This window comes from Lepidochelys kempii, chromosome 8, assembly GCF_965140265.1.
Source record: "Lepidochelys kempii isolate rLepKem1 chromosome 8, rLepKem1.hap2, whole genome shotgun sequence".
NCBI classification, from domain to species: domain Eukaryota; kingdom Metazoa; phylum Chordata; order Testudines; family Cheloniidae; genus Lepidochelys; species Lepidochelys kempii.
The window spans coordinates 61,599,356-61,611,163 of NC_133263.1; the positions used below are offsets into that span (position 1 = coordinate 61,599,356).

General features: G+C 38.0%; 1 protein-coding gene across 2 annotated transcripts in view; it reads left to right on the forward strand.

Annotated features, from left to right (window-relative positions):
* CDC73 (cell division cycle 73) overlaps positions 1-5,681 on the forward strand; it is a 164,419-nt gene extending 158,738 nt beyond the window's left edge. For both annotated transcript variants that reach the window (XM_073356725.1, XM_073356726.1), the window contains one exon: positions 2,152-5,681. In XM_073356725.1, coding sequence (XP_073212826.1) covers positions 2,152-2,188 — 37 coding nt within the window. In that variant the 3' untranslated portion in view covers positions 2,189-5,681. The remainder of the gene's footprint in view (positions 1-2,151) is intronic.
* The last annotated feature ends 6,127 nt before the right edge of the window (positions 5,682-11,808 follow it).

The following is an 11,808-nucleotide window of genomic DNA, read 5'->3' on the forward strand; positions in this document are numbered from 1 at the left end:
TGCCCTTGGACTTTATTGATGCCACCACCAAGCGTCTAACAAATATATAACAGGGAAAGAGCCTGCTTGGAAACATCTTTCCCCCCAAAATCCTCCCCAAACCCTACACCTCCCCACACCCTACACGGCTTGATAAAAATCCTCACCAATTTGCATAGGTGAACACAGACCCAAACCCTTGGATCTTAAGAACAATGAAAAAGCAATCAGGTTCTTAGAAGAAGAATTTTAATTGAAGAAAAAGTAAAAGAATCACCTCTGTAAAATCAGGATGGTAAATACCTTACAGGGTAATCAGATTCAAAACATAGAGAATCCCTCTAGGCAAAACCTTAAGTTACAAAAAGACACAAAAACAGGAATATACATTCCATTCAGCAGAACTTACTTTATCAGCCATTTAAACAGAACAGAATCTAATGCATATCTAACTAGATTACTTACTAAGTTCTAAGACTCCATTCCTTTTCTGTTCCTGACAAAAGCATCACACAGACAGAGAGAACCCTTTGTCTCCCCCGCCCCCATGTCCCCCCCCCAGCTTTGAAAGTATCTGGTCTCCTTTTTGGTCAGGTGCCAGCGAGGTTATCCTAGCTTCTTAACCCTTTACAAGTGAAAGGGTTTTTCCTCTGATCAGGAGGGATTTTAAAGGTGTTTACCCTTCCCTTTATATTTATGACAAACATTTTCCAGAAATAACAGCACAGATGTTTCTAAAGGCTTCCCAGAAATGACTGATCAAAGTGAACTTTAGATTCTTTTTCTTATAGTCTTAGAACTTCAGATGTAATTTAATGTCTTCAGTAAGGCATTTGACAGAATCTCACATTACATTCTCATAAGCAAATTACAGAAATGTGCTCCAGATGAAATTACTGGGTACAAATTTGTGGGTACAAAACTATTTGAAAGACTGTACTCAGAGTAATTATCAATGGTGTGCTGTCAAACTGGGGGAACATATCTCTTGGGGTCCGATAGGGGTCTGTCCTGGGTCCAGTACTAGGCAATATTGTCATTAATGACTTGGGTGATGGAGTGGAGTATGCCCATATAATTTGTGGATGACATCAAGGAGGGGAGGGATTGCTTGTACTTCAGAGCACAAGATTAAAATTCAGAACTACTGTGGCAAATTGGTCTTTGAAATCAACAAGATGAGATTCAGTAAAGATGAATGCAAAGTACTGTTCTTAGAAGAAAAAAATCGAATGTACAATTACAAAATGGGGAATGGCTGGCTAGGCAGTTATACTGATTAAAAGAATTTGGGGGTTAGTGGATCACAAATGGAATATAAGTCAATGTGATGCAGTTGCAAAAAAGGCTAATATCATTCTGGGGTGCATTAACCGGGGTGTTGTAAGAAAGACATGGAAGTGCCACTCTACTTGGCACTAGTGAGGCCTCAGCTGGAGCACTGTATCCAGTTTTGGGCACCACACTGGAGAGAGTACAGAGGAAAGCAACAGAAATGATGAAAGGCTTAGAAAATCTGATTCATGAGGAAGTATTAAACCAAAACGGGGCAAGTTTAGTCTTCAGAAAGAAAAAAAAGATGGGGCGTGGACCTGACAAGTTTTCAAATATGTTAAGGGCTGTTATAAAGAGGATGTGACCAATTGTTCTGTATGTAGGACAAGAAGTAATTGGCTTAATCTACAGCAAGGGAGATTTAGGTTATATATTAGGAAAAACTTTAACTGTAAGGATAACAAAGCTCTGGAATAGGCTTCCAAGAGAAGCTGTGGAATCTGTCATTGGAGGTTTTTAAGAACAGTTTAGATGAACACCTGTAAGCAGGATGGTCTAGGTTTACTTGATCCTGCCTCAGAGGAGGGGACTGGACTAGATGACCTTTCAAGGTCCCTTCCGGCACTCCATTTCTGTGATCTATAAACCAAGCCAGAGTTCCCTAAGAGGAAACATTTGACTGTTCTTCCTTCAGGCATGGGGAACGCAGCATTATACAGAACTTTTATGACTCGTGAAGAATCTTTCTTTTTCTATCTTTTAACATTTGTTATGGTCTAAGAATTAAGTTTTAAAAGAATTTTACTTTTTTCCCTACTGTGCAGCTTTGTTCCTTGAATGAACACTTTCTATAACTACCAGAAAATCTGTTAATGCTGTTTTTTGTTAACATTGCAGGTACATGGTAAAACACAAATCCCATTTGAGATTCTGAATCCTCTGGCTACCATTCATTTCCTGAAACGTGATTGAGAAATATGAAAGGTGCTCCAGTTTGGAGACTAAGGCTCTCACTGTATGCATTTGTCAGGAACTTTACAAATGAAGAAAGGATCACAGTTTAATCTTTTATAAGGTCTTGTTTGGATGCTTCGTGCTATGGCAGGTTGATACCTGCTGTTATTACAAGCAAAAGTGTTTTCCTTAAAACTATTTTTTTAATAATGTTAGCCTTCTAGCCTGCAAATCAAATTGTATATTTTGATAGCAGCAGTTTCTTCCCCATTTTGTTAAGTTAGCAAAATTTTTAAACAGTATGTTTTTGTTCCTCATTAGAAAATAGGTGGATCTTCACTGAAGGTTACAGTGTGTGTGTGTGTATGTGTGTGTGTATGTTATGAGGCTTTCAAAATGACTTTGCTTCTGAGTTTAGCTCTGGTTTCCTTTGCTTTATTGTTTCACTTACTGAAAATATTTTGTTGTAAATGGTATTACGTTTTAGTCTATAGGACTTGCAAAACTAGGCAAAGTGACAATTGTTTTGGATAAATCAAAATGTCAACCTGTATATGTACTGTATATTCTGTTTTGTTGAAAAAGGGATGGTGAAAAATCAAGAACCACTTCTTTGGGCTTATAATATTCCAGTTTACCAAATCTTTAAACTTTATTACAAATACATTCAAGTAAAGTTAACACAGAATGTCCATCCTCCATTCAGATCCTTTAATTTAAAACTTAGTGTGTATGTGTACACTACCGCCTGTCAAATACTTTATATATGAGAGTCCAAACATTGTATAGACTAAACAATGAATAGAACGGGGGAGAGTTTGCTTTTTTTTTAAGTCACCATACAGAATTAATACTTTTGATGCCAGTACATTAGATAACCTCTTATGTTGTCCCTTGTGACAAAAGTAGCCCAAGCCTTGTCTCCAGGAGTTGCCATTTTCTGATCTGAGCAGCTGGAGCCTTCCAGCAGTACTGCGCTTGTACTCAAAATAAACCTACTCCAGTTACCAAAGAACACATTTGCTTGATCTAGGTTATGAGTATAACTAAGGCAAGAAAACACTGGTATTTGTATGAGTTTATGGTAACTACTTACTTTGACATAATATAGTATACCAGTTGATATAATAGAATGATTAAATACTATAACATACATATTATATTTCTGCTCTTAAAATTCTGAACCATGTTTCTTATGCTTTGCATTTGAGGTTTGACAAAAGTAAAATATTCTACGTATTCATTTTTCTTTTGCTTTTATTTCACATTTTATCTTCATTTTTTTAATCTAACTGGCAGCCTAGCTCCTACAGAAGTTTTGGAACCATACTGGCATACCAGGCCTCTGAGGTCCCAATGGCTTTGGTGATAGGTAACATTTTCATCTCAACTGTTCTAAGACTACAATTTTTAAATTTAAAACTACACAAAATAAAAACCTCCCAATTCTCATTTTTTCGTAGCAGATAAAATCCACATCAGTAGTACTAAGAGTGGAGTTTTGAATAGATATCACAAAATCACTGGGAAGAGCAAACAATTCAAGACTGTAAAATAGTTAAATAAAATCCTTTCAGAAAAGTTCCTTTAACTGGTTTAAGTGGTTTGGTCAGATCCAGGTCACTGACTCTCCCACTAAATTTTGTTTCACAGAATTAACCAGAATTTTCCTTTCTTTGTTTCTCTTAACCTTGAGATAAAACTAGGGAACAGTTGTCAGTAGCGCAGCACTTTTACTGTGAAGAAATGATCAATATAATTTGGGGTTTCATACTGCCGAAGTTGTGGGGCATCTAATAGTTCTGTTTCTGCTGCTCAGAAATGGGAAATTTTGTAGAGTTAGTCAGTATTATGTATGTAGGCAATGTACTTAGTTTTTAAAAGACTACTGTAATGGGCAGCAGCCAGTTTTCCCACAAGGTTTTGGTATATACATATACTGCTCACATGCATTATAATTTGCAGATTATACTGTTGTTTTTAAATATGGTACGTCCAATTGACATTTTCTCTTCTCCATCCTCTGTTTGTTGTGTTACGTGTTAAAAGCACATGGTGTTATAGCTCATCAGTCAGTCTCAGACCCTGCAATGCTTGGGCTCAATGTGGCACACTGGAGGACAGCCTGATTCTGATTTCACTTACACTGGTGTACACCCATTGGAGTCAGTGGAGTGATGCAGGTGTGAAACTGACAGGAGAGCAGAATGTGTGAAATCTGTTGGGCGAACTGTACCATTATTTGTGGATTCAAAGCCAGACTTTTAATATTTTGGAATTTTCTATTTGCAAAATAATGTGATTACGATCTAAAACGTATTTATGAAGGAGATGGCACTTTTAGGTCTCTTCATTCATCACGGTAGTGAGGTATCTATCTAAGTCATTGTGCAACTAGTTGCCTTCACTGGGAGTTGGATCAGGTCCTCACAGAATAGCTCTCCTGGGTCTCTCTCTATGTACATTTATACACACATTATGAAACTACTTGGACTTAAAGTTTAGCCATATAGCATCATTTTACAACAGATCAGGTGTTTGATATCACTTTATGCTTAATTTATCTACAAATTAATGAATTGTAAGGAAAACTGGTACCAGGAACTGGAAGAAGCTGTACTATGTGCCATTTGTTTAGGTGAGCTGCATTCCTACTGGTGAGCAGTTTTAAGAGCTTGCAGTGCTGAGACGTGTACAAATTGTGTAAACTGTATTGAAAATTAAAATGTATAAGTGAGAATGTGAGCTATTTTACTGACTGTCATTTTACTGAAAAGTTAAATGACACAAGCAGTATGGGGTTCAAATATCAAATTGACTGTTTCCTCTCTCTTCTGTGTAGTACTGTTTTAATAATCAAAACTGCTTTGAAATAGCTAAACAAAAACACCTCTACTATCATTGTTTAAAAAGTACTAAAGCAAGATGGAAACTAGCTTACAGTGTGATATTCAGGGTTCCATACTGCCAGGGTTTAAAAAAAGGACAGCAATATTATAGCTGCCAATAGGGACCTTTTGAAATACTGATTTATATTAACAATATTACTGCTTTATAATTTATACAAAGTAAGAACTGTCTGTACACTACTTGAGCTTTCTGAATGCTGCAGTGAACAAAGTGGCAGAAGCAGATTTCTTTAGTCAATGCAGAGGTAATTTCTTTTTAAATAGACTTGTATACCTGAAGAAATAACGGATCAGCACCTTCAACTGAATAGGCTTAACTACTATAAAGTTATTGGCAGGGAATTTTTTTTCTATCAAGATAATTCTACAAGGATGTGCTAAAATCCAGTGCTTGAGCTACATGATTTATAGAACTATTCTACAATACTGTAAACTTCTTATTTTTGAATACAGATAAGGAGTAATATGTGGGAAGTGTACTATGTATTAAGTTCATAAGGAGCTGAACCTATGATCAAGGATAATGCGATATATGATGTCAGATAAATGTTTATCTGAACAGCACATTTGTTTTTGGCTTTCATTCTGTGTTCAATCAGTGTATAAAATATTACTGTTCTCGTCAATGACTTTAAAAAATGTTTTATTGATCTAACTTTTCATTCTCATGCCCAGAGAAATATGCACTTAGTTGCTAATACTTGCGAACACTGTACAAAAATAAGCTGGTCAAAATTAATGGATTAGATGGTGGGTTTAAAATTTAATGTTGTGAAGCTGTGCTTATTTTAATTCAAAAGCCATAACTAATGCCAACTACTTTATTAAACCAATGTGTTCATGAAAAATTAAAAATCCCTGCCTGAAGAAATTGTTGGCCTAACAGGTTAAAGTTCACCTGGAATGCTAAAAGAAATAATTTGTGGGAAAAATGTGCCATATAGATTGGATTCTGTGAATATCAAATTGTAGCTCTGTAAATTATGTAGCACCTGTTTTTTAAGGAACTGTGGTCCTGTTAGTTTCTTTTGTCTGGACAGATACATGCTTCATTAGAAATTGTAAGTACACATTTATTTTTTTGGTTTGCTGTGCAGTCATTTTCGTTACCTGAAGACCTTTAACATTGTATGTATATCCTGAGGTAATAAGGAGTGGAAGGAAATCATTTAAAATGTGAAGAGGTTGGAGTGAAGCTCCTTCCTTTTGGCAGTATAAGCATGGTGTGCTGAGTCCAACAATCCTCTTCTTGGCGCCAGCGAGTACAAAGAATACTGCAAGGTAACTTGTATGGGAGGGCTGCTGTTGACTTCCATGACTTTCAATTTTTTCTCTGCTGGTGAGAAATATAATTGCTGTAAACTCAGAGGAAATGGGTATTTATTGAAGCAGAAAATATTTTGGTAAGAAGCAAATGCTGACAGGCAGTGTTTCCAAGTTGATTTCACTGCATTCATTTTTCTTTAAACAGAAGTTGTTTTAAGATTTGTAAATGAGTGCAGATCTAAAGAATATTTTCAAATGTTTGAAATTTAAATCCATTAACTAGTTTACATGTAAAGCTGGAACAGTTCTGAGGTAATATATAAAATCTCTATAAAAAGGTATTACTGTTCATGGATTTTATTTGCATCTGTAAATTCCCTTTCCATCTACTCTCCACTTTTCCCAAAAGTCAGAAAAAAATGCTTGTGTACATTCCTGAAATTGTCAAATGTAAATCTTCCTGAAACTGTAATTGCCTGAAGTTCTGAGTGCAGATTTGTCTAAAATAACGAGCAACGAAGGCAGCAAAAAATGAAGCTTAACTTAAATCTAGTTTGGCCAGCTTGCCTAATGAAAGTGCTTCAGTGGCCCTGTGTTAACTAGAGTGTTTAAGTTTCAGCTTCTGCCTTCTCAGATTGTATATGGGGTGGGTTGAAATCCTGGCCAGAAGTCAATGGCAAAACTCCGACTGATTTCACTCAGGCCTAGATTTACCCAATGTCTTTAGATTGAGAGTTTTAAAACGAGAGATTCTCTAGAATCTTCCAGGAATGAAGAGAGTAGCAAGTAGGAATGGAGGAGACATTTCATAGATGCGTAAGGGTTGAATCTTGGGCAATTCTATTAGATCTTAGAAAAAATTGATCACACGTAGTATAAAGGTTCCAAAAATGGTTTTAAAAGGGTTAGTAAACAATTATATATTTTAATAAATGATTAGTTGTTAGTCCAACTGGTCAATAGTTTTCTTTGTTATATTTTATGATCCACTATATCTTATGATCTATAATAGCATTTACTGATGTACTTAGAATCATTTTTAACATGCTATTGATGTTGGTAACATGCTTTATAACAGCTATTAATAATTTCTTAGCCATTTCTAAATGGCACCATACTATAAATTGTGACCAAAAGGTTACCGTGGAGTCTTGGCGCTGGTCGTGTGACATCACTGGTGAGGGGACTTGAAGTACTGTTGTTGCTTACAAGGAAAACATCAGGCTGTATGTTTGAACTTGGTGGGGGAAGTTGGCTGTAATTGAAAATTGGACACAAGTATTCACTAATCTCACAGGATGAGTGTGTGTGTTCTCAAGGAGTTGGATAGTGCTAGCACACAGCAATGCATGTACTCATCTGAACGTGCATATGTTTAAACTTCCACTGTGATTTGTTACAGGTTGAGCTGCATCTGTGACCCATGTAGGGCACTCCCTCAGCTCTCATTCCTCATGTCTTCACCTCTTCTGGTGAGGGGAATCAGGTGATTTCTCACACTCTTAGATGGGGTCCTGGACTGCACCTGTCTGTGCCAACTGTACTCGCCTGTCTAATCTAATTGCGTTTGGCACCTGCAGTTCTTCCCTTCAGGAATCTGTGGCCAGCAGTAAATATAGTGATATACCAGCTGTCTTAAAACAAAAGCATTGTTTAATCTTAACGGTAGCAGCAAAGCATAACTTAGTGTTTACATGTATGTTTCTTACCTTGAGTCCTAGGCAGGCTTCTCTCTCCCTAACCTTTGAGAGTCTGGATCTCAGTCTCTTCTCTTAACACATCCTCCCTCTGTCTTTAAGGAGCTCTTATTAAATCCACTCAAACTTTTGTTCTCAAATTCCCAAGCTTTAATATGCTCCCCCAAACCAGTTTGAACTGTGCAGATGGTGGAGCTAGAGCGTCAAAGCAAAAGGCCCTTGCATTATGTCTCAAGGGTTTTGTAACAACCCCCCAAGTGCGTGTGTGGATGTCTTATGTCAAGTTACTGTCTTGCCTTCATGGTTGTTTTCCCAACAGTTGATTTAATCCAAGATAGTCATACACTAATTATCCCAATAACCAGGTTAAGATACAGTATGCATAAATTATTACAGGCAGCTCTAAATCAATGTTGCCCTCCACAAATATTAAGCACCAGGCAGATCATCAATATCCTGATTCAATCAATAGACAAATGAGCAAATGTTTTGCCTTAGAACCTGCTTTTTAGTGCAGGCTTTAATGGATTTCATCTGAATAGAATTTGTAATTTCCTTTCAGTGCAAGACTGTTCCACTTACATTTTACTGGTTTTCAGTCAGGGAACAGCGTGCTTCATTTGCTTTGAGCTTCTGTTCTTGGAGGGCATTCTATTCCTGAGCTGTACTATTGTGTCCTGTTGTAATTACGACAGGATTTCCTTTTGATAAAGAGATTTCTATGCTTAGGTATGTCCTGAATTGCAAACATGAGCCAGTGGGAGTAGATAGAGAAGCTTTACAAAGTTTTTGATCTTTCCTCTTGCATTTCTTTGAGGGGATTAAGACTCAGGCCAGTTCCCTCCTTCTTTTAACACACAATCTATAAAAATTCCTGAGAAGATGTGAGACTCAAAGGACTACACTGCTCCTATTTGCTTCACATCTTTGCGACTGATATTTACACTGCATATATTAATGGCCCCAAGACATGTGAAACTGGATAATAGGCATCTAACTGAAGAAAGGCTGAAGTCACCTGGTAGGAAGAAGGAAGTACTTGGATCAATTAGCAGTAACCTTCCCACTCCCCTTAACTGCATCTGTTCTCTGATAGTCAAAGTAGTGCAAAGTGTAGAGCAGGGGTGGGCAAACTTTTTGGCCCGAGGCCACATCGGGGTTACAAAACGGTATGGAGGGCTGGGTAGGGGGAAGGCTGTACCTCCACAAACAGCTTGGCCCATGTCCCTTATCTGCCCCTTCCCACTCCCCCCTTCCCCAACCCATCCAACCCCCCCCTCCCCACACACACACACACTGCTTGTCCACTGACTGCCCCCTCCTGGGACCCCTGTCCCTAACTGCCCCCCCCCCAGGACCCCACCTCCATCCAATCCCCCATTCTCCCTGTCTCCTGACTGCCCCCACTCCAAACTCTGCCTCATTCAACTGTCCCCTGACTGCCCCCCAGGACCTCCTGTCCCTTATCCAACTCTTCCAGCTTGCCAAGGAACTACACTGTCATCTTATGACCTATCTGAGCCAGACTGATGGTCAAGAGCTGTGCCCTCCACTGGCTGCCTGTTCATTTTGGGGTCCAATTATGAGACCTGGTACTAATCTTTAAGACACCTATCCATTTGCTGCCTACCGAGATATAAGCACTCACCAGCTAGACTGAAAATTAGAGCCTACGTTGGCATTCAAGCGATGTGATGGTTATATTTCACTCTTATTTTTAAGAGTTTGCAGTCTGTGGACTTTGGCTCAGGTCCTAAATCAGAGCCTCCCTTTCTGAGAAGAGATACCATTAAATCATTCCTCCCAGAATGGGACTAGGTGGCCTCCAATTTTTTTGTTTTGGGTTTTTTTTGTACCCTTCACTAGACTAGACTGGGATAAGCTTTCACTCCCAGAAATGTCCCTTCATTATGTTCTTAGGTTTCTCTGCAGAGTCAGATGTGTAGCCTGAGGCCGGTGGTGAAGGATGTAGTAACACTTCACGTTTTATTTCTCCACATATCTATTCTGACAGGTTTAATTTTCACTGTGGCATGTCTCCCAGCTATTTAAAAAAAAAAAATCACTCATAGACTGTTAGGTTTGTGCTCTTCCTATAAGAGTGGCCAGGTTTTCCTCTCCATGGGCAGAGGTAGTAAAACGTTCCTAACCTCCCTCTGGGGGATGTAAGTGAAATGTTGGATCTTTGTAGAAGGGGTCCCTCCAGGTCAGGGTTAAGACTTTTTGGCAGACTGGTATAGGAAAACTTGTATTATTACATCCAGCACCTTTCACAAGCACTAAAACTCACATTAAATACTGAAAAGAACCTTCTGAGACTTTGAAGGTTGTACTGGTGTAATTATTTTGGTTAGAGGGGTGTGAATTCTTAAAATAGTTATACTGGTAAAATCCCATGTGTGGTTACACTTATATACTGATGTGAAGGTTACTTACACCAGAATCATTATTCCCCCTCTCCTGAATAGCTATGCCAGTATAAAAGCACTTTTATAGTGATATAGCTGCATCCATATTGGGTTATTTTTGCCATTTTTACTATACTACAGTCAGAATAGACTATCCAAGCTTCCTTACTAATTTTTAACATTAATATAAAGAATTTCAAAATGTGTATCTTACCAGCTAGAATCAGGCTACTAATTTCAAGATTTCTCAGCTAAAAGTAGTGCCCAGTAACCATTTCAAGGCACGAATATCTTCCTACATCATGAACATTCGTGATGAACTTTGCAAATTGGGGATGGGAGAACAAAGATAAGGAAACATCTCACTCTCCTTACACTGATCTTGGACTGAAGCTGCACCAGCATGTTTGACAGCATGAATGGATATATCACTGAAACACAATAGACAACTTGCTTCAGATAAATGATGCATTGTAACAAATTGGTTGTTTAAAAAAATAGTTTTGTTACCAAAATTTTTGCAACAATTGAGCTATTGTCAGACTTTGCACACAATGTAAAATTGGGTTGTACACTGAAATTCATGGGAACTTGTAAACTTACCTATTTGCCTGCAATATTTTTAATTTTGATCCCAAGCTTTATTTTTGCCTTATGAATATCAGGATCGATTAATGTGACCTGTTAGGGTCATTTTACTCCGTCAGAAGTCAACTGCTGTCTTTCTAAAGAAGAAATGCAGTGTTTCCCATACAGAAAAGGAAGACCACTGGGGGAGTATATATATACGAATTTCAAGCAGCACTGACAGCAGTAAAAGACACTCTTGCTGCTGCTTGGGAAGTTGTGGTAAAGCAGTGACCAAGTTGTCAAAATCTAATCTCCAACGTGCTATATATTGATTAGTTAGCTTTTTGTATGACATGTAATGGCTCTTTACAAAGGAGCTTCTTTTTATGGTTGTCTAAGTGCTCACAAGCTGAAAAATTGTTAGTTTTTTATCCCACTGGAAGACCAATAGAAGAATATTACAAGCAGAATATAAAAATAGTTTACTGTGAAGAGGGTGAAACTCAGCACTTCATTGTGGAAAGGTTTGTATTGAAAAGAGCATCTGAAATACAGAGAAGAGCAACTCTCCTGCTGTGAGGCCATGTTCCAGGATATACTTCATCTCAGTTTTATGCAGGCACGTGAATACCCTGTGTATGTGTGCTAGAAACAGAAAGGACTCCTTGTTCTTATTCTGATATGGTTATGCATATACAAGAGTAGAAGAATGCATCTGTTTGGCCGTACTTCTGGATGTGTCCAGCAAAA